This window comes from Mesoplodon densirostris, chromosome 18 (assembly GCF_025265405.1).
Source record: "Mesoplodon densirostris isolate mMesDen1 chromosome 18, mMesDen1 primary haplotype, whole genome shotgun sequence".
Lineage (NCBI taxonomy): Eukaryota > Metazoa > Chordata > Mammalia > Artiodactyla > Ziphiidae > Mesoplodon > Mesoplodon densirostris.
The window spans coordinates 44195057-44218392 of NC_082678.1; the positions used below are offsets into that span (position 1 = coordinate 44195057).

The 23336-nt window shown below is 48.2% G+C and overlaps 1 protein-coding gene across 1 annotated transcript; it reads left to right on the forward strand.

Annotated features, from left to right (window-relative positions):
* The first annotated feature begins 2373 nt into the window (after window positions 1–2373).
* LOC132478578 (asialoglycoprotein receptor 2-like) lies at window positions 2374–16264 on the forward strand. Its single transcript, XM_060081819.1, has 8 exons — window positions 2374–2497; window positions 7430–7549; window positions 7743–7838; window positions 8510–8581; window positions 8737–8823; window positions 8916–9061; window positions 15753–15859; window positions 16108–16264. Exons 1-8 carry the CDS (start codon window positions 2374–2376, stop codon window positions 16262–16264), a joined length of 909 nt encoding a protein of 302 aa, XP_059937802.1.
* The last annotated feature ends 7072 nt before the right edge of the window (window positions 16265–23336 follow it).

A 23336-nucleotide genomic window follows, 5' to 3' on the forward strand; every position in this document is an offset into this window, starting at 1 on the left:
GAGGATGCAGAGGAATGTCTTGTTTTCTCTGTCCTCTCTCGCCAGTGCCAGGGTGGGAGGTTGTACCCTGAAACCTGGAATCAGTTCAGTAAACGTACGTGGCTGGTGAGAATCCCCCCATCCCTGATGGCAGTTGGTAAACCTTGATACTCAGTAGAATAAGCCATTTGTTAAGCTTGTGCCTGCATCTTGGAACTAAAACCACATCCCTGCCAAGATTGGGACTTCATGGTAGTGTTTTTCAAACTTTGAGTTGCGACCCCAACTTGGGAAACTCAATTTAGTTGGTCATGAATTTGAATGCAAGTAGTAAGGTAAGCATTGTTTTATGAAACGTTCATCTTAATAATATATCTACAAATTCATTCATTCATTCATTCAGTAAATACTCATTGAGAACCTACTATGTGCCAGGCACTGGGGATTCAGGAGAAAGTAAAACATACAAATATGCGTGTGTGTGGGTGCCTGCGTGTGTGCTCTGGATCACACTGTAAAACGTATCTCTTACTGCGAGTTACAGTCAAAAAGCAAAGCAGCCACCACTGCTTCTGTGGCTTCGCAGGAATGCCAGGCTATTGGAGTGTGTGGCTACTTCCTGTGTGTCAGAAAGTTACCCCAAGAAAAGCACAGGCCTCTGTCCCAAACCCTTTTCAGCACAAGGGGAAACACAGGCAGCTTTATAAAAGGAACTCTGCCCGTAGCCAGCATCTAAGTTTGGTGAGGGTCAGAAAATCAGGGACGAAAACGGCTTTTCTTTCCCAAGCTATTGTTCGCGCGAGAGTAGACAGACGGCGAGTTCGCGCGAGAGTAGACGGCGAGTTAATCACGCTTCTCAGTTCATGGAGCCCCGTCTTCCTCACAGGACTGTGAAGACCCCCCCTCTGATGGTATGCCTTTTTTCTTTTTTATCCGGTTTTGTCTCCCAATTTCCCTACCCACCTCCACCCGGGTCAAGTCACTTAATCTCCCCAAGGCTCTATTTCCTCCTCCGTGAAGTGGGAACAGCAGAAGACCCACCTTCTGGGGTGAGAGTTACCTGAGAAAAGGTCTGTGGATCATTCAGCCCCATGGTTGGGTGTGAGGACCGAGGTTTGTGTTGCCAGGGCCACAGAAGGGGCTTATTTATGAGGTTGAACCCCTCCTGCCCACTACCTTCTGAAGGGATGCTCTTCCCTCCTTCCCTCGAACTTTGGGTCCCTGAGGGGCTTTACTCCCCTCCTGGAGAGTGAGGCCATCTGGCCCAGAGCCGGGGAGCCTGGTGGCTGACGCAGCAGGACGCGGCGGGGTGCACCTAGGCTCAGATGCCGGATTGGGCAAGAGCACAGAAGCGACCCCTCTGATCCTGGTCAGGGATATCTGCCCAACAATTCTGGGAAATTCAGAGGCGGGAAATGAAAGGGGGGAGGGGCAGAGGGGGAAGAGCCAACTGCACCCCGCCCCCTCCTGGCCCGGCCCCCTCCCAAATGTGCCATGAGGAGTGAGGTGACTTGCTTGTGGGGGGAAAGCGGACAGACCAAAGAGATCCCTTCTCTGTGAGGGACAGAGGCAGTCCTGCCCCCGCCCCCATCACGCTTTGCCTGAGTTCCAACCACTTCTGTTTACCGTCCAAAGTCCCAGGGGCAGGAGATGCCAGGTTAGAAGCACTTGGACACTCAGACACACGGGTTCAGGGCCCTCGCCTGGACCGGCCCCCTCCCCTTCCCTCCTTTCCTCTGTGAGCACCACCTGCTCCACTTCTCCTGCCTCAAGCCCCTCCTTCACCCTGGGGCCTGGGCTGCCTGGGAGACTGGAGAGTCAGCCCTCCAAACCTGTAGCAGGTAACCGAGGTCGGGAGGCAGGCGGGACCGGGGATATCTGGGATTAAAGAGACCCTGGGGCTTCCCTGGTGGCGCAGTGGTTGGGAGTCCGCCTGCCGATGCAGGGGACGCGGGTTCGTGCCCAGGTCCGGGAGGATCCCACATGCCGCGGAGCGGCTGCGCCCGTGAGCCATGGCCGCTGAGCCTGCGCTTCCCGGAGCCTGTGCTCCTCAACGGGAGAGGCCACAACAGTGAGAGGCCCGCGTACCACAAAAAAAAAAAAAAAAAAAAAAGAAACCCTGGTTCAGAGAGAGTGGGTGCCTGATGGGAAGATGTGGGGTGATTTGGAACGTATGGAGGGGAGGCTCCGGCCATGTCAAGGCCCAAGCATCTCCTGAGGAAGGATGGGACCCAGCTGTATTTCAGCCCCACACTTCCCGCCAACCTCAGATCCAACCCAAACCGTTGCCTCGACCTACTATCAGCCTCCGCCTGAATTAGCATCTTAGCACAGCGTCAAGCCCGAGCTCAGCCCCAGCCCCAGCCCGGGTCCAGCCACAGCCCAGGACCCAGCATGGCGAGGGACTTTCAGGACATCCAGCAGCTGGGCTCTGAGGAGAACGACCACCAGCTTTGCAGAGGTGAGGGCCCAGGCACTCGCGGGCGCAGTCCCAGAAGAGAAGAACCATTCTGGAAAGGCAAGTGTCTGGGGTCTGGGGCTTCGCTCCACCTTGGTCTAGCTCCTGGTCGCCCTCTGTCCCTCCGAGGTCTCTGTCACATTCACTCTGTGACCAGGGACTGGCCCCTGACCTCACCTCCTCCTCCACCCCCAGGACCCCAAGAAAGGGGTCTCCCCTCTTCCTTCCAACCTAAGTAGCGTGTGCCGTGTGTGTGTCTGCGTGTGGGGGTGGGTGGGTAGGTGTGTGTTGGAGGGAAAGAGCACAGAGATTCTGGAAGATTCCCACTTACCCCAAGCCCCCTGCCTGGATCCTTCTCTAGCAAATCTTGACTGAAGGCTCCAAGTGTCTGAAGAAGGTTTTCGGGTGAAAAGGATCTGAGCAATTCTAGGCTGAAGGGCTGGAGCTGGGGTGGGGGAGGGGTGTCAGGTGTGCGTGCTGGTGATGGAGTGAAGCTCTGTGGAGACCAGGAGGGGTTGGGACTCGAAGCTCAGGGAGGAGGATTGGTTAGCCTGGGCTGGGAGGAGGGACCCCTCAGTCCTGAGGCTGGCAGACCAAGGGAGGGCAGGTGCTCTTGCAGGTGTGGGTGGGAGCTGGGCAGGGCAGGAACAGCAGGAAGGACAGGTATTCCCACCACACTTCTCCTTTCCTGGGGTAGCGGGCTGGCAGACCTTTCCACCAGGCAGTAGGCTGCATGGGGAGAGGCCATATCTGTCTACTCCCCTCTGCACCCCTGGGGCCCACGTGCTGCCTGGTATGTAAATGAACACTCAAAAATGATTTTGGATATTGTTGAATCTTCTGAAGACAAGAGGATTCAGTGTTTAAACAGGAGGCTTGGAGAGAGTCCAGAGGTTTTGGATTTCGTGGGAGAGGGGGCTCACCCAAAAAAGACCTGGTGGACAGCATTGCAGGTGAGACCGAGCAGGTGCAACCATCAGTACGTTTCTCTTCAGCAGCCTCTGCTGCCTTCATGTGGGCTGTGATAAATGGAATATTTATAAATGGAATATTTCCTGCCGTATCAATAAACAAAGGATGTCACAGTCATCAACGATTGCAACCCTCCAATGTGAGCCGGTGAGCCCTGAGGGAACTCGGGGCTGAAAAGAATACCTGCCATCTAGCAGCCATCAGACTGCAGCCACTCCCTGCGGTGAGCCCTGAGGAAACTCAGGATGTGAAAATACATGATACTGGCCCCAGATGGCTGAGGTGCACATCAAAGGAATGATTTCAGTGAGCCCAGACCCTTGCATCTTCCCATACATAGAAAAGCGCTACATTCCTTAACTTGAGATATCTGGTTTTCTTTAATTAACAATAATCTTTTGATGTTCCCAACTACCTGCCCTTTGTTGCAAAACCCCTATATATCCTGGCTCCTCCCCTCACCTCCTCGGGGCAGTTTCTCAGAGTTATCTGTCTCCCGGGCTGCAGTCCTCATTTTGCCCCAAATAAAACCGAACTCGAACATTTTTTTAAGTCAACAGCTGACATCTGTCACCTGCTTACCAGGGATCACATTCCATTCTTCCCAGCCTTTTATATGCCTATAGTTTTCAGAAGATTTAGAAATATATTGGCCATTATTTCCTCAAAAATTTCTTCTGCATCCCCATCTCCCCTTTCCATCAAGACTCCCAATTACACATATATTAGTGATCCCACAGCTCACTGGTGGTCTTTCTAGTTTGGAAGGAGGGATGGGATTCTTTTTTCTTTTGGTGTTTCTTTTTATATAGTTATTATTGCTATGTCTCTAAGTTCACTGATCTTTCCTTATGCGTGTCTAATCTTCCATTAATTCTATCCAATGTATTTTTCATTCCAGACATTGTAGTTTTCATGTCTAGAAGTTCAACTTGGGACTTTTATTTATTTATTTTTATTTATTTATTTTTTTTGCGGCACATGGGCCTCCCACTGTTGTGGCCTCTCCCGTTGCAGAGCACAGGCTCCGGACGCACAGGCTCAGCGGCCATGGCTCACGGGCCCAGCCGCTCCGCGGCATGTGGGATCTTCCCGGACCGGGGCACGAACCCGTGTTCCCTGCATCGGCAGGCGGACTCTCAACCACTGCGCCACCAGGGAAGCCCCAACTTGGGACTTTTAAATATCTTCTTTGATAGCCAACTTAATTTTTGAATATTTTACAATAACTTTTAATGTCATTGTCTGTTAATTCTAACATCTGTGTCAGTTCTGGATCAGTTTTGGTAGATTTATTAACCTCCTCATTATGAGTTGTGTTTTCCTGCTTCTTTGTATGCCTGATAATCTTTGATTGGATGCCAGACATTGTGAATTTTACCTCGTTGTGTGCTGGCTATATTTGTATTCCTCTAAATATTCATGAGCTTTGTTCTGGGATGTGATTAAGTAACTTGGAGTCAGTTTGATACTTTTGGGTTTGCTTTTATAATTTGTTAGATGGGTTGGGAACTTCTTGGGTACTCTACCCAGTGCCCTGTGGGTTATGAGATTTCCAGTCTGGCTGGTGGGAATAGGCACTATTCTTGGCCCTATTCCTGCCAGGCACTGTTCCCTAAAGCTTTTGGATTGTTTTTCTCCTGGCCTTGAGTAGTTTTCCTTACACGCATGTGTTGATCAGTACTCAGCTGCTTGCTTGAGGGGAACCCTCCTCAGATCTCTGGGATTCTCTGTGCAGCTCTCTTCTCTGATCCTCTGTCCTGTGAGTTCTGACCCCTTTGGTCTCCATAGACTCCCAGCTCCATCTGGGCTCTGATTGGATTTCCCCTCCCTGCCCTGTGGCCTGAAAACTTTCTCCCAGCAGGAGGCTGGGGCAATCAGACGGCTCACCTTGTTTGTTTCCTGTCTCCACAGGGATCATTGCCCTTTGTTTCCTGAATCCCAGTGTCTCGAAAAATATTGTGTCTTTTAGCTATCTGTCTCTTGTTGTGGTTGTTTCTGGGAGGAGGGTAAATCTAGCCCCTCTGGGTCCATGTTTATCACAAAGGTTTTTGTTTTTGTTTTGTACGCGGGCCTCTCCTGTTGCGGAGCACAGGCTCCGGATGCGCAGGCTCAGCGGCCATGGCTCACAGGCCCAGCCGCTCCGCGGCATGTGGGATCTTCCCAGACCGGGGCACAAACCCATGTCCCCTGCATCGGCAGGCGGACTCTCAACCGCTGCACCACCAGGGAAGCCCTGGGTCCATGTTTAGACCCGTTTTTTTTTTACTTTCAAACTTGCCTGTGCAGCACTTTCTATGTTTAATTTCATTCTCAGAATAATCCATTCAGGTAGCTACTGTTCTTACCCCAATTTTTAAAAATCGCAGTAAGAACACCTAATATGAGATGTACCCACTTGACACATTTTTAAGTGCCCAGCAGCCCATTGTGAGCTCAGGCACCATGTTGTACGGCAGATCTCTGGAACTTATTCAACTTGCATGACAAACTTTATACCCCTTGAACAGCAATTCCTCATTTCCCCAGCTCCTGGCAACCACCATTCTACCCTCAATTCCTATGAGTTTGACTCTTTTAGATTCCTCATTTAAGTGGACATGAGAAAACAGAGGCGCCCAGAGGTTCAATGACTTGTCTGTGACCTCAGAGCCAGTTGGTGGCACAGCTGATCTGCCGTGGAGGGTCTGGTTTCAGGGTAGAGGTGCAGAGATAAATGCTGAGCTGACCCAGAGTCAGGGGTTTATAGGTCGTAGGTCAGGTTGGGAAGCAGGACAGGGGCCCGCTGAGTGGATGGTGCTGGAGAGAGCAGTCAGGGCTCAGCCATGGGGTCCCCTCTGGGTGGGGAAGACTGTGGTCTGGGAGAGCTTCTCTCCCAGGGGATTGAGGAAGACTTGTGGGGGGTGAGAGGAACAGGGGAGGATATGCTGAGAGGGGGGAGTGGGCAGTGGGGTGTCAGAGACATGCCTGTCTGGGTCAAGAGGAAGGCTGGGTGTGGCTGACGTGGAGGAAGGTGACAGTCCTTGGTGTGAGGGGTCAAGAGTTCTGAGTGGATGAGGGGGTGCCTGGGTGTGGAGAGAGGGGGCTCAGGGTCCAAGGCAGAGAAGAGGAAGCGTTCTGTTGGCAGGAGGAAGACACAAAAGCAGGAGCCCAGGGCTGGGAGGACAGCCACTGCCAAGCCTGCAGAGTTGGCAGGAGGGGAGAGGCCAGCTCTGCGTGTGCGAAGATGTGGGTGCATGAGTGTGAGAGCGTGTGGGTGTGTGAGAATGTGAGTGTGTTACGTGTGCTGCAGTATGTGCGAGAGTGAGAGGACGGGCATCTTAGTGCATGTGTGAGAATGTGCTAAGGAGAGTGTGTGCATGCATGAGTGTGAAATGAAAAATGCGTGTGTGATTGTGTGTGTGTGTGGGGGGGGGTCAGGGCTCAGCTTGGTCAGGGGGGACGGAGAGGTTTCTGTGAGATGATTGAGAGCTAAGGGAAGAAGGTTTATGGTGGAACAGAGGTTTCTGGGGGGCAAGGGTGGAGGGAAGAGGGCAAGGAGGCCCTGAGTGGTGGGAGATGGGAGGATGGGCTTGGGGGTGGCCCCTGGGGAGTGGTCCATGGTGGAATGACCCTGACTTAAGGGTCCCAGTGGAACTGGGGGCGGTTGTCCCAGTTTTGGATTTGTCTGAGAGGCCCAGACAAATTTTAAGACAGGGTCTAGCCTCTAGGACCCCCAGGTCCAAGATCAAGGCTGTGCACACAGATGATGTGAATATCACGTGCACGTGCATCATATGCACCTGTGTGTGTGTGTGCATGTTTGCGTGAGTTCCTGTGGGTGCGAGTGTGCAAATGTGTGTGTGTGCACGCTGCATGAACGCTGGGGTAAAGCCCATTGACTCCCCCATCTACCTTCCTCTCCCCCTCCCACCCCAAGGCTGTACGTCATCAGGCTCTGTTCCCCTGATGCTCAGTGACGCTGGCTCTCCAGCTCCCCTGCCTCTGATGCCCCTCGTTCTGACACCCCTTCTCTTGCAGGGATGCCACCTCCCCAGCCCTTTGTCCTGCAGCGTCTCTGCTCCAAGCTCCGCCTCAGTCTGCTTGTCCTGGGCTTCAACATCCTGCTGCTGGTGGCTGTCTGTGTGATGGGGTCCCAAAGTAAGGGTCATGGGTGGGGCAGCAGTGGGGGAGGCAATACGGGCAGTGCTGGGGGCAATGAGAACCACGATAGGGGAAGAGATGGGGGCAGTGCTGGGGCAAATATGGGGGCAGTGCTGGGGTGGGGAAGGGGACAGTCAGATGGACAGTGATACAGAACACAACGCAGCCCACTTCTTCCTGTTCTGACAAGGAGCACAGCTGCAAGTGGAGCTGCAGACCCTGAAAGAAACTTTCAGCAACTTCTCCTCGAGCACCTTGATGGAGATCCTGGCTCTAAGCTCCCATGGTGAGTGGGCGCGCCCCTAGGGGAGGAACTGGGGTGGGCTGGATGGTCAAGGAGCTGGTTTTTCAGCATGGGTTTGCTGGACTCCGTGCTGGGTGCCCAGTGCTGGATCTGCAATAGTGGAGTGTTTTGGGAGTGCTGGGGGCAGGGTGTGCACAGATGGGGTCAGATAACCCAACTGGAGAAGCTGGGCAAGGCTTCCAAGGATGCTGATTCCCGAGCCGAGGGTCCCTGAAGGATGAGTAGGTGTTAGAGTGGAGGATGGAGGTTAGAGCCAGGTAGAGAGCAGAGTCTGTGATGACCGGGGCATGAGGAAGACCACTGCACATTTTGGGACTCTAAACGTGTCCAGTGTGGCAGGAGGTGTGGGCCAGAGAGGTGGGTAGGGGCCGGGCCATGCAGGCAAGCCTTGCTAACTCGTGAGACTTTATTTTGAGAAAGTGGGAATCCATCGGAAGGATTTAGCAGTGGACAGGCCTGTGCAGTTTACCCTTCAGAAAATCACTGCTCAGCGTCCAGAAGAGTGGGCGGAGTCGGGGAGACCAGTGGGCGGGGCATGCAATGTCCCACGTCAAGGTAAAGGTGGCCCAGGCTGGTGCTCCAGTAGTGTGAGGATAGAGGGATGTTGGGGATGCGGAACGGAGGGAAAACAGTTTAGCTTTTCTCTTTTTCAGGAGGCAGCGCCGGTGACAAGGTGACATCTCTGGAAGCCAAGCTGGAAAAACAGGAGCAAGACCTGAAAGCAGGTCAGAGACTCTCCCTTGAGAGAGAGAGAGAGAGTGTGCGTGTGCGTGTGCGTGCGTGTGCGTGTGTGTGTGTTGTGTTTCCCCAGCTAAATGCTGGAGTCCTGGTAGGTGGGCACACACACTGCCCACACCATTGTCATCACTCTGGCCCCTAGATCATGCCACTTTGCTGCTTCATCTGAAGCACTTCCCGGTGGATATGCGCACGCTGGCTTGTCAGATGGCGTTCCTCCAGAGCAACGGTAGGGACGGGGCGGGGGGGGGCGGCCTCCAGTCCCTCCTGCCTGTCCCGTCCAGCTGGATCTCATCTACCTCTTTCCCCCAATGCCTTCAGGCACAGAATGCTGCCCCGTGAACTGGGTGGACTATGAAGGCAGCTGCTACTGGTTCTCTCGTTTGGGGAAGCCCTGGCTGGAGGCTGAGAAGTACTGCCAGCTGGAGGACTCCCACCTGGTGGTCATCAACTCCAGAGAGGAACAGGTGAAACCGTACCTTTCGCAAAGGCAGGAGGAAACCTTGGGAACGCAAACTCTGGGAGGCTGGGTCAGGCTTGTTTTGTTATTTTTTCTAACCTGAGGAAGAATCCAGAAGCAGAAGTCTGGCCCAGCTCTGGGAGATCCATGATGGAATCTAAGCCATTGATTCTAAGAGGTGGGAGATTACAGCCCAGAGCTGGGGCAAAGGACAGGAGCCAGGTGACCAGGTGATGAGGAGCAGGTCAGGAGACAGAACATGTGGCAGGATGAACTAAAGGGCCAGGACTTGGGTAGAGAACACAGTGGAGCCACTGAGAGTCCCTGCTTGCTGTGCGCTGGCCTTGGCATGTGATGGTCCCTTGGGTGAAAGGAACAGAGTGGGCGGGATTCCCAGAGACTCACCACTGTGGGTTACTGGGTTCCTCCAAAGCACCCCAGGTCTCCCTTCCTGATGCTATCACCAGACCACAACCCCAAATGGCAAGTTCACAGGGAAGAACCAACCCATTAGAACAGGTGGGGCATTTTTGGGAAAAGTAAATGGTAATTTTTACTGAGTCCTTACTATGTGCCAGGCACTTTTATATATCTACTTTAATCCTCACAACCCTATGGGGTAGGCATTCTTGTTATCCCCACTTTGAGGGGCATAGAGATGAGGGAACTAAAGAGCAGAGAGGTTAAGTAACTTGCTGCACATTCTGCATAGTAGAATGATTCCAAACATATCTTGCTTTACCAATCAGGTTGAAATTGCCAATATTCTATCAGTATTGGCCTATAAAATATCAATTTCATGTGGGTCAACCTAAGATTTCAGCAGTCTGTGACTTGGTCCACAAAATTTCATGCCGGCTGCAACTTCATGGTGGATGTGATTGTACCTTCATCATTTTAAAAAATATTTATTTATTTATTTATTTATTTGATTGGTTGCACCAGGTCTTAGTTGTGGCTCTCAGGCTCCTTAGTTGCAGCAGGTGGGCTCCTAGTTGCGGCATGCGTGTGGGGTCTCTGACCAGGGATTGAACCCGGGCTCCTGGCATTGGGAGCGCAGAGTCCTATCCACTGTGCCACCAAGGAAGTCCCCACCTTCATCATTTTGAAGTGAATGTCAGTGTCCTGTTTAATGCTTTTTGCCTTGAATTCATCTTCATGTGATATGAATAGACTGGTCCTTGATTTCTTTTCGCTTGCATTTGCTTCATGTATCTTTGCCCATCCTTTTATTTCCAACCTTTCTGAGTCTCATAGATGAGTCATTCTCAGCCTTCGCAGTATATTGTAATCTCTTGAGGAATTTAAAACATATTGACATCTGGTCTTACACTCAAAGATTCTGATTTAGTTAATCTTAGATTCATCCTGGGCACTGAGATTTTTTAAGGTCTCCCCCTGACCCCACCCGTGTGATGCTACTCTACTGTTCAGCTAAGCTTAAGGTATTTCTCCTACAGGTTGTGTATAGTTGTTTTTGGTTTTTAAAAACAATATGTAAGAGACTTTTTGCCTTTAAGAGGTGAGTGTATCTCATTTACATTTCTTTTTTTTTCTTTTTTTTTTTTTTTTTGCGGTAAATGGGCCTCTCACTGTTGTGGCCTCTCCCGTTGAGGAGCACAGGCTCTGGACGCGCAGGCTCAACAGCCATGGCTCACAGGCCCAGCCGCTCCGCGGCATGTGGGATCTTCACGGACCGGGGAACGAACCCGTGTGCCCTGCATCGGCGGGCGGACTCCCAACCACTGCGCCACCAGGGAAGTCCTATTTTTCTTTTTTGAAAAAATTTATTTTATTTATTTTTAGCTGTGTTGGGTCTTCGTTGCTGCGTGCAGGCTTTCTTTAGTTGCTGTGAGCAGGGACTGTTCTTCGTTGCGGTGAGCGGGCTTCTCATTGCGGTGGCTTCTCTAGCTGTGGAGCACGGGCTCTAGGTGCACAGGCTCAGTAGTTGTGGCTCGTGGGCTCTGAGCTCAGGCTCAATACTTGTGGCGCACAAGCTTAGTTGCTCTGTGGCATGTGGGATCTTCCTGGACCAGGGCTCGAACCCATGTCCCCTGCATTGGCAGGCGGATTCTTAACCACTGCGCCACCAGGGAAGCCCCTTTTTTCTGGTTTTAACTGAAGTATGTTCACAATATTGGGTTAGTTTGAGGTGTATAGCAAAGTGATTCAGTTATATATATTTTTCAGATTATTTTCCATTTTAGGTTATTACAAGATATTGAATATAGTCCCCTATGCTATACAGTAAATCCTTATTGCTTATTTATTTTATGGATAGTAGTGTGTATTTGTTAACCCCATACTCCTAATTTATCCCTCCCTGCCTCCCTTTCCCCTTTGGTAACTATAGGTTGGTTTTCTATGTCTTCTGTTTATGAGTCTGTTTCTGTTTTGTATATAGATTCCTTTGTATTATTTTTTATATTCACACATAAGTGATATCATATAATATTTGTCTTTGTCTGACTTACTATGATAATCTCTGGGTCCATCCATGTCGCTGCAAATGGCGTATTTCATTCTTTTTATGGCTGAGTAATATTTATACATATATATATGCAACATCTTAAGCCAGTCATCTGTCAGTGGGCACTTAGGTCGCTTCCATGTCTTGGCTATTGTAAATAGTGCTGCTATGAACATTGGGGTGCAGGTATCTTTTCGAATTAGAGCTTTTGTCTTTTCCAGATATATACCCACTGGTGGGATTGCTTGATCATATGGTAGCTCTATTTTTCGTTTCTTAAGGAAACTCCATAGTGTTTTCCATAGTGGCTGCACCAACTTACATTCCCACCAACAGGGTACGAGGGTTCCCTTTTCTCCACACCTTCTCCAGCACTTATTATTTGTAGACTTTTTGATGATGGCCATTCTGACCAGTGTGAAGTAATACCACATTGCAGTTTTGTTTTGCATTCCTCTAAAAATTAGCCATACTGAGCATCTTTTCATGTGCCTGTTGGCCATCTGTATGTCTTCTTTGGAGAAGTGTCTATTTAGGTCTTCTGTCCATTTTTTTTATTGAGTTGTTTGCTTTTTCGATATTGAGCTGTATGAGCTATTTTTATATTGGGGACATTAACCCCTTGTCAGCTGCATCATTTGCTAATATTTTCTCCCTTTCCATAGGCTGTCTTTTTGTTTTATTAAGGGTTTCTTTTGCTGTGCAAAAGCTTTTGTTTGATTAGATCCCATTTATTTTTGCTTTTATTTCTTTTGCCTTGAGAGACTGATCTAAGAAAATATTGCTATAATTTATGTCCAAGAATATTTTGTCTATGTTCTCTTCTAGGAGTTTTATGGTGACATGTCATATATAGGTTTTTTTTTTTAAATAAGTTTATTTATTTATTTATTTATTTATTTTTGACTGCGTTGGGTCTTTGTTGCCATGTGCGGGCTTTCTCTAGCCGCCACAAGCGGGGGCTACTCTTCGTTGCAGTGCACGGCCTTCTCATTGCAGTGGCTTCTTTTGTTGCAGAGCATGGGCTCTAGGCGCTCTGGCTTCAGTAGTTGTGGCTCACGGGCTCCAGAGCACAGGCTCAGTAGATGTGGCGCACGGGTTTAGTTGCTCTGTGGCATGTGGGGTCTTCCCAGACCAGGGCTCAAACCCGTGTCCCCTGCATTGGCAGGAGGATTCTTAACCACTGTACCACCAGGGAAGTCCCAATATATATAGGTTTTTAAACCCTTTTGAGTTTATTTTTGTATATGGTGTGGGGGAGTGTTCTAATTTCATTGATTTACATGTAGCTGTCCAGTCCAGTTTTCCCAGCACCACTTGTTGAAGTGACTGTCTTTTCTGCATTGTATATTCTTGCCTCCTTTGTTGTAGATTAATTGGCCGTAGGTGTGTGGGTTTATCTCTGGGCTCTCTCACTTACATTTATTTTAAAATACATATCTTTAATCCAGTCTTTTTTTTTTTTCTGTTTTGTATGCTGCTTTTGTTTTCTGCCATTTGCTATCAGAGATGTATTATTTTTGTTTTCTCCTCTGTGTTATTTTGGACTAGATGTAGCCTGTTTTTCATAATAGTAGTAATTACTGTCATAACTTAATTTTTTTTTTTTTTTTTTTTGCGGTACGCGGGCCTCTCACTGCCGCGGCCTCTTCCTGTTGCAGAGCACAGGCTCCAGATGCGCAGGCCCAGCGGCCATGGCCCACGGGCCCAGCCGCTCCGCGGCACGCAGGATCTTCCTGGACCGGGGCACGAACCCGTGTCCCCTGCATCAGCAGGCGGACTCTCAACCACTGTGCCACCAGGGAAGCCCTACTGTCATAACTTTAAATGATGGGCTGAAACTTATTGGCTTCAAAAAATAAAAGAGGTTATATAACTTTCCATGTGAAAGATGAGGAAACCAGTACACCTTCACATGCCTCACTCTTTTCTCTTTTTTAAAATTGAGATATCATTGACATTTAACACTGTAAGTTTGAGGTGTACAGCATGCTGGTTTGACAACATTTACATATTGCAATATGATTAATACAGTAGTGTTAGCTCTCACCTTTATCATGTCACATAATTATCATTTCTTTTTTTGTTGAGAACAATCAAGATCTAGTCTCTTAGCAACTTTGAAGTTTATAATGCCTTGTTCGTTTCTCTCCCACATTCCTTAAATGTTTGCACGAATAGTTGGAGTCTTTTCTATCTTTGAATTTCATTAACCTCATCCAGATATATCTCAGTGTTGCTCATTCTCTCTGTATTTTCACTCTGAGGCCAGGAGAGTCCTTTTAACACATAAAGTTAGGTTTTCTAACATTTTGGAAGATTTTCTTAAGCCCTGTGTTTGAAAATTTTTTCTTGACCATTTGTTCTCTTTTCCTCTGGAGCACATCATCCAAAATGATCTCCATTGTCTGCCCCCATAGCCATCCTCGTGTTGCTATTTACTTCCATCTTTCTCTCTTTTCCTCTGTATTCTGGGTTCTTTTCTCAAGCCTATCTTTTGTATCTCAGGCTTGGTTTTTTTGCTGAATTGCTGGGGTTTTTTGTTTTTAATGTACTTCAAAATTTTCTCTTCAATTTCTTCCCTTTACTTTTCATTGTTATCTTTCTTCTTTGATATACTGTTTCATATTTTTATGTCATTCATCTCCTCTTTAATGTTTTTGAGGATGTAAGTTGTTCTCCAGTATCCTCTTATGTTTTGAAACATGCCTTCTTTACAAAGTATATTTTTCACCTCTCTTTTGATATCACAGTGCTTTTTTCTTCCTCCTCTTCCTTTCCATTCTCTTTATTTTTGCACAAGTTCCATGATAATACTCCCCTGTGCTACTTCTTTGAATGGGCTGAATTCTTTCTTGCCTGTTATTTACTCGTGAACAGGGCAAATGTGTTCTTCTGGACTATCTTCTTCGATCATTTGACACTATTTCATTCTTCCCCTCAGTCTTCAACACAGAGGGCTGGATACTGATGATTTGTATTCTTTGTTCAGTTATTCAGCTTCTTGTGATGATGGGAAGAGGGGACTGGGGCAGGGGGCAGCAGCGAATAGAGTATCTTGTCTCCAGTCACTTTCCCTCCAGCTCTGTTGACTCCCTTGATTTTGGGGAGCAGCCCTACCACTCTCTGAGGGCTGTCCCTTCATGCGCAGGATGTTGACCTATTTACAGGATTCTAGAATTCAAAGGTGCTACTGTATCTGCCTTTAGATGAGGTGACTAACTGCAGTCTTAGTTGGGTCTCTGGGACATGAGAGTGGAATTAGGAAATTTTCCTCCAAATGCAGTTGGAGACCTTTCATATGCTGTGAAAGGGAACTGCTACACGTGCATGTTGGTCACCCATCCTTCTGTTTCCTTCATAAAACAAGGTGATCACACCCTCCCTCTGCTGCCCTCCCAAACCAGGGGACTTAAGTTCCCAGAAAGAGCCATATCTATAAGAGAAAGCTGCTCGGATGTCTGTTGTCCTAGGAGGTGTGCATGAACCCTGGCAAGCTATCTCAAAGACCACTTTTGTCCCAGCCCTTGCCAGCTGGATGACTGGGCTGCCCCTCGCACATAGGGCATCTTCCTATTTTCAGCCAGACTGCCAGACTCCATGTAGCCAAGTCATAACAGGGCTCTGGGCAGTGGGTCCAAGCTTGGAAGCTCTGGGGCCTGGAAAACAACAGAAATGACAGCTATACATAGAAGCAGGAGCAGATAAGTGTACGTGAGAGGTGAGTGAAGCCGAGATCCTTAATGGGTCACTGGGGCCCATGGGGGCGTCAGGGGCCGGGGTCAGGATTCAAGAGTTTGTGGCTGTGAGCAGAAGACAAGGAGAAGCCTAGAATCTGAGTCTAGCAGCCATGCGTTAGGAATAAAACGGGAGGCCAGGTCAGGGGGCAGCGGTCATGAACTCAGGCACTGGATTGATGCTCTGGGTTCCACGATTACCGTGAGTTCCTTGACCTCACATGTAAAGTGTGAATCATTAGGGCACCCAATTTAGAGGGCTTTATGAGATTTAAATAAAATAATCCTTGTAAAGCACTTAGTGCAAGGTTTAGCCCAGTAAATATTCACTAAATGCTAGCTATGGTTGCAGAAGAAAAAGAAGGAACTAGTGTTGGGAGCTGCTGCTTCAAGGTGGCAGCAGATCAGGCTGGGGAGGGCTGAGGGAACCATAGCTGATGCCTGCATGGAAGTACAAGGGACTAGAAACTTCCCTCCTGCCTGTTTTCCAGAAATTCATTGCACAACACACGAACCCCTTTCAAACCTGGATAGGCCTCACTGACAGTGATGGCTCCTGGAGATGGGTGGATGGTACAGACTATAGGCACAACTATAAGTAAGTGGCTTCACCTCCTCTCTCTCTGTTAGTTTGGCCTGGGGACGGCCATCTGGTCTCTTCCCCCAGTACACTCCCACTCATCCCTCAGGGACCAAATTCTCCAACCATCTCCCCCCCAGACTCCCAGGCTCCAAGGCTGCAGCTGCTGCTCCCCAAACCGCCCAAGGCCATGCATTTCTGAGGTGGGGATGAGGGTTGCTGGGATGAGGGGGCATCCAGAGCTGAGCTCTGTCCTGCCTTCCTAGGAACTGGGCTGCCACTCAGCCAGATGACTGGCAGGGGCACGAGCTGGGGGGCAGCGAGGACTGTGCTGAGATCCGGGGGGACGGCCGCTGGAACGACGATTTCTGCCAGCAAGTGAAACGCTGGGTGTGTGAGATAAAGCGGAACATCACCATCTAGGTGTCCCGACCTCCAGCAGACCTCTGACCTCCAGCAGACCTCTGACCTGCACCCCGCCTCCTCCAAGTCCTCCACTGGGCATTTTGAAGAAAGGAAGAAGAGAGTCCTCAGGGATGTGGGGAGGGGTTGAGGAGAGATAGAAGGGGGTGGTTGAAGAAGCTCAGACCTTGGGGAAACTGAGATCCCGCCTCCTTCTGAAAGTCACTGTAATTACTATTATAATTTTTGGCCTCCTCAGTGGAGTAGGAAAAGGACAGATACTTGAAACTCTGCGTGGATTGGTTATTTGGAATTGGGAACTGTAGGGTACAAAGAAGAGGGAGGGAGAGGGTCTGGAAGAGAGAACGCTTAAGTGCGACACCTAATCTTGAAGATGAGGGTCAGGGAGGGGAGGGAAGAGGATTGAAACAGAGGAAGGCCCCGTGGAAGGCACTGGCGGGGGCGGGGAACTGGCTGGGCCGGGGCTGGAGGGTCTGCCCACACCCTGAGGGGTTCCCTGCAGTTGGGATCCCCTCCAGAAGAGGTTCCAGGGAACACCCCTGCTCCACTGTCAGCCTGGGAACTTTGAACTGGGCTGGCGAAGGTCAGTGACAAAGGTGTGCTAAGAGAAGGAGGATTGGTATGACCCCAGATAGACCTAGATGTGTCTCCAGCACATGGTGTCTCCAACAGTTTCCACAGTGGGTAAACTGCACCTTCCAAGATCATTCTGAAACTGATCTTAAAGGAGTCTGTAATCAATTAGATTTTTTGGTTTTATTTTTATTACAAAAGTAATATATACTAGTAGTTTAAAATGTTTCAAACACACACACACACTGGGAGTCTCCTCCCCTCACCCTTCTCACTTCTCCACAGAGTTAACAATTTCATGGATATTGTATTAGTCAAGGGTCTCCAAAGAAACAGTCGATAGGATGTATATGTACCAATAGGAGATATATTGGCTCATGTGATTATGGAGGCTGACAACTCGCGAGTTCTGCAGGTGAGCTGAAGAGCCCCAAGGTTCCTGTCTGAGTCTGAAGGCTCAAGACCCAGGAAGAGCCAATGTTTCCATGTGCCAGTTTGGAGAGGGTCAGGCAGGAAGAACTCTCTTACTCATGAGAGGGCCAGCCTTCTTTTTTTTTTTTTTTTTTTTTTTTGCGGTACGCGGGCCTCTCACTGTTGTGGCCTCTCCTGTTGCGGAGCACAGGCTCCGGACGCGCAGGCTCAGCGGCCATGGCTCATGGGCCCAGCCACTCCACGGCACGTAGGATCCTCCCGGACCGGGGCACGAACCCGTGTCCCCTGCATCGGCAGGTGGACCCTCAACCACTGCGCCACCAGGGAAACCCGGGCCAGCCTTCTTGTTCTCTTCTTGGCTTCAACTGATTGGGTGAGGCCCACCTACATTAGGGAGGGCAATCTGTTTTCCCAATTCCAATGTTCATCTTATCCAAAACACTCTCACAGACACACTCAGAATAATGTTGGACCAAATATCTGGGCACCCTGAGCCCCAGTCAAGTTGACACATAAAAATGAACCATTACAGGGTTCCTGTCAGGATGTTTCCTGTGTATGTGCATATATGTGTTACTACATGTTATTAGTAGCTTGTTTTTTCACTCTCCAGTGTCTCATTGATTCAATCTATGCTATTTCCTGAGAGGTTTTACTTCACTGCATTTAGCAGGGGTAGAGAATTCCAAAGTATGGATGTGCCATATATTATTTAATCATTCTCTGTGGTGGGTAATTGCTATTTTTGTTTGTTTTCACATATAATGTTTCAAGCAATTTTTGCTTCTAAGCTTGTGCTGGGTCAAGACTTCACAATTTTCAGCTGCAAATTTTTCTAGGACTTTTCCTTCAAAATGTATGTAATTGGCATTAAATTAAAAAATTATGACAAATAATACATACAATTTAAAGTCTTGTAGGGCTGGAAGCAGTTACAGGAACTGTTTCCTTCAGCCACTCCTGCTGCTTAGAGAAACCACTTTTAGTGTTTTAGCTGTTTCCCTTAGTGTTCACATTTGTACTTCTAAATAATATGCACAAACTGATATCTCTTTATCAGTTGTAGACATTATTTAGTCACTTTTCATCACGTAGATAGGCACAATTTTCCAATTTAGTCTATAGCAATTTTTGCTTAAATCCTAATTCAGAATCTGTGTCGGTTATGGCTGTGTCAATATTGTTAACTGCTGAACCAAGTAGTATAATCTGATTACATTTCCTTTCTTGCACAACTTTTGTTTTTTCTGAAGTTAATAGTTGAAAAATTTGCTTCATATTCTTTGAAACAATTGCAAAGTCTTCCTTAACTGTAAAAAGGCTGACAACATAATTTTCTGCACGTGCAAACTGGTCACATAGCCAGCACTTCAGCTGTAGTTTTTTCGAAGAGCCACCAGGGTGAATCCAAGTTTTATGGGGCCTGAAATGTACACAGTTTTGGAGAGGCCTCCTTAGGAAAAAATACAAAATTATGAATACAAAATTAAGCATAAAAATTGCTCTTAAGTTAGGACAAAAAACAAGCTGAAAGCTACCATAAACATCACAAAATACAGAAAACTGATATAATATTTTTAATAATTTTCCAACACACCTGTGAAATCCATTTTCCCCACACTTTTTGGCTGCATACTTTTTGTTTACTTCTGCATGTGACAAAGGTGTTGTAAGGTGATTTTCCACAGAGAGAAGAGAAGGATAATTGAGGGTTTCCTCTAGCATGTTTCCTCTTTACTACTGATGTCAGTGCTTCAGGGAAGCTCATGGCCACCTTCATGTCACCTCCAAGTGAGTCTACACAGTGGATGCCAACAGTGCCCGTGAAAGCCATGCCTGGGCAGGTGAGCCAACCCTAAGGATGAATGATGTGACTGCAAAGCACATAGCAGGGTCCCTCTCCACTCAAGCCAAACACGTATTTCCAACCCAGCTTCTTAGCTGGATTAAAAAAAGGCCATCTGGGGCTTCCCTGGTGGCGCAGTGGTTGAGAGTCCGCCTGCCAATGCAGGGGACACGGGTTCGTGCCCTGGTCCGGGAAGATCCCACATGCTGCAGAGCGGCTGGGCCCGTGAGCCATGGCCGCTGAGCCTGCGCGTCCGGAGCCTGTGCTCCACAGCAAGAGAGGCCGCGACAGTGAGAGGCCCGTGTACCGCAAAAAAAAAAAGGCCATCTGACACAGAGGGAAATGTGAAGGAGAAGTCGGAGTTAAAAGTGACATGGTCGGGGGCTTCCCTGGTGGCGCAGTGGTTGAGAGTCCGCCTGCCAATGCAGGATACACGGGTTCGAGCCCTGGTCTGGGAAGATCCCACATGCCACGGAGCAGCTGGCCCTGTGAGCCACAATTACTGAGCCTGCGCGTCTGGAGCCTGTGCTCCGCAACAAGAGAGGCCACGATAGTGAGAGGCCTGCGCACTGCGATGAGGAGTGGCCCCCACTTGCCACAACTAGAGAAAGCCCTCGCACAGAAACGAAGACCCAACACATCCATAAATAAATTAATTAATTTAAAAAAAAAGTGACATGGTCATCTTAGCTGGTTATAGTCAGTTATTGGTTTTTATAATTGACAAAAACTTCTGATCATGGCCTCGGGTACCATGTAAGGGGCCCACAATCGGGCCTTGAGCTCAAGCTCCCTTAGGCTTCCTGTTGATCCACTTTTGTACCTTCCCCTCCCCCGTTCTCCGCCCCACACCATACCTCCCCCTGCCAGCAGTTTTCTTGGGACTTCCCGATAATCCTGGGAAACCCCTGGACCGCCTCTTTCTCCTGGGCTGGATCCTCTCTTCCCTGGATCCGTGTGTTCTTTCTTGGTTTATCCCCTTGTTTTATTGAAGCATCCCCTCCAGTAGCTTCCTGGAAAAGGAAGGGACTTTTTTGGATAGCTTGATTGATCATTTGTGAAAATATGGAATTCTAGGTTGAAAATGATCTCCCTTCACCATTTTATATGCCTCACCCAGTGTTTTCCATTTGCTATGTGCTGTGGAGAGAGCTGACCCTATTCTAGGCCTGATCCCTTGGATGGGAACTTTCCCTCTCTTTAGGATGTTCCCGTTAACCCTGAGGTCTGAAAATCACCACTGACGCGCCTTTGGTGCGGGCCTCGCAGTCACTATACCCGGCTCTCACAGGCTTTTTTCATCTGGGAGAGTGGAAGGAGACGGTGTAACAGATGTGGTTGGGACCCAGTGGTTGGTCTTTGGGGCCATCAAGAGGATTCTGGTGCTACTTGCTTGAATTCTGCTGCTGGTGTCCTGCGCTGCGTTCCTCCCTGCCCAGTGTCCCTCGGGTTCGTATGGAAAACCTCTGGAGAGGTTTGTCCACATCCTCACCTGCATTTGGTTGCTGTCACTATTTTTTATTTTTCATTTTTAATGCCATTCTAATAGGTGTGGTGATATATTACTGTGGTTTTAATTTGCATTTTCCTGATGGCTAATGTTGTGCGTCTTTTTATGTGCTTATTTTCCATCCATATATCCTCTTTGACACAATGTCTCTTTATGTCTTTTGCCCATTTTCTAATTGGATTTTCTTTTTCATTTTTTACTGTTGAGTTTTGAGAATTCTTTATATATTCCAGATACTAGCCTTTGGTTGGAGATGTGGTTTGCAAACATTTTCTCCAAATCTGTAGTTTGTCTATCCTTTTAACAAAAACTCATTTCTAAAAAGACTGTGATAAATAAAATGTTGGCAAGCCCAATTAAGGAACTGAGAAAAGTGACATGACTACTTGAGATAGGAGGTTAAATGACACTTTTCCTGTTTTTATAGAAATTTGGCTGAATTCCCCAAACTGAGAATGATTGTTGGTAAGTGCTTATACATTTAAAGCAGAGAAGAACTGGGGGTTGGGGGAAATGGGGAGATATAGGTCAAAGGGCACAGATTTCCAGTTATATAAGATTAACAAGTTTGGGGATCTAAGGTACAGCATGGTGATTATAGCTAACAATACTGTATCAGATACTTGAATGTTGCTAAGAGAGCAGATCTGAGATGTTCTCACCACAAAAAAGAAATGGTAAATATGAGGTGGGTTGGAAGTGGTAGCTAATACTATGATAATCATTTTGCAATTTATAAATGTATCAAATCAACACATTGTATACCTTAAACTTACACAATGTTATGTGTCAATTATATCTCAATAAAGCTGGAAAAGAAGGACTTCCCTGGTTGCAAAGTAGTTAAGAATCTGCCTGCCGATGCAGGGGACACAGGTTCGAGCCCTTGTCCAGGTAAATCCCACATGCCGTGGAGCAACTAAGCCCGTGTGCCACAACTACTGAGCCTATGCTCTAGAGCCTGTGAGCCACAACTACTGAGCCCACATGTCACAACTACTGAAGCCTGCACGCCTAGAGCCTGTGCTCCGCAGCAAGAGAAGCCACCGCATTGAGAAGCCCGTACACCACAATGAAGTAACCCCCACTCGCTGCAACTAGAGAAAGCCCGCACGCAGCAACAAAGACCCAACGCAGCCAAAAATAAAAATAAATAAATAAATTTATTAAAAAACAAACAAACTGGAAAAGAAACCCAGAGAGGTGCTGAACATAACTAGTCACAACTTACTAAGAGATGATAAAAAAGAAGCCATTCTTCCCAGCCTCTGTATTATTTCAAGGGAATTCTTAGATGTAGTGAGAGATTCAACTCTTTTTTTCTCTCCATATCAGGGAGAGGAATGCTTCTCCATGCCCCATTGGCCAGATGATGGAGTCCAAAGGGAACCAGCGTAGAGACTGGAGTTGTCTTCAAGGGGGTAAGACAGGCATGTCACTACCAGGCCAGATAGTAGTTAAGCTGCACACTCTATTGGACTGCTATTTGAGAGGGGCAAGAAGAGTTTGCAGGGAGCCTGTGGATGTGTGCTGAGGAGTTTTGGAGTAACCATGGAGAACTAGACTTGTCCTTGACAGGAGAAGTCTGAAGACATAAACCTGGGCTGGAGCTGCCCCATTCATCAGTTGATTGGGCTACACTTGGTTGTCTGTCAGGGAACCAGTGAGCCGACTGGACCCCATGGATATCAAGCTTAAACCACCTACAGAGGACCCTGCCCAAGAGGACTGCATGGCAGTGAGGCTGAAAGAGGATGTGGGTATACAGCTGCAATCTGGGGCAGTAACTAATGGTGACCATCACAGAGGGCAATGAGAGAGCTCATCATCCTCGTGAAGAGCTGGTATGGTGCAGGGGGTCCCATAGGGGTCTCTGAAGCACCACACGAGTAAGGCCAGTGTTGGAGGCCTGCCATGAAGAGCAACTTGACCGCCACAATAGCACCAGATCACAGAGCTCTTTTCCTTGAATTCTCCTCTCCCTTGCCCCAACCCTCAAGGATCAATGAAGAGAAGAGGAAAGAAAGAGAAAGGAGGAACCAAACAGTCCATGACTCCTGTCCTAGGTTCTCCAGAAGCAGATCTGAAATGACGATCCCTATGAAAATAATTCATTAGAAAGTGTTTTTAGGAAAATTAAGGATATGGGGGAACAGGATGAGGAAGAGAAGGACTTCTAGCAGGAGTATAATAGAAGTTGACCATAAGATGAGGGTTCTTGTAAAACTGATTCATTAGGAAGTGGCTTTAGGCAATATTAAGCAAAGTCCTGTGGTGGTGGTGTAACAGGCTCAATCCCACAGGGGAAGAATTGGGAAAACCCTGGTCACATCTCAGAGTTGTCTCAATCAGAAAAAGGGATCTGGAGTATTTGAACTCTTGCATCCACAGTCATTGGTTAAGGGTGGCCTGTGGTTGGCGAGAATGTAAATTCCAAGATATTTCCTGCTTTCTTTGTGCCCAGATGGAGCATGCTATAGGAGCTTGAGGGCAGTCCCCTGACAAAGAGACACAGGTGCTGCTTGTTAAGAATAAAGTCACATTGGAAACCAGTGTGCTTGAAAAGAGTGAAGGAATCCGAGCAAAATCCGGAGAGTGTCTGCTACAGCCAGGCCACTGCAGATCCTGAGTTGGTGCTGTATGTGCTGTATAAAGCTTTAATTGGAGGCAAGTTTAAAGCTTAGTTTTATTTTAGACTGCACTTTAGAGAC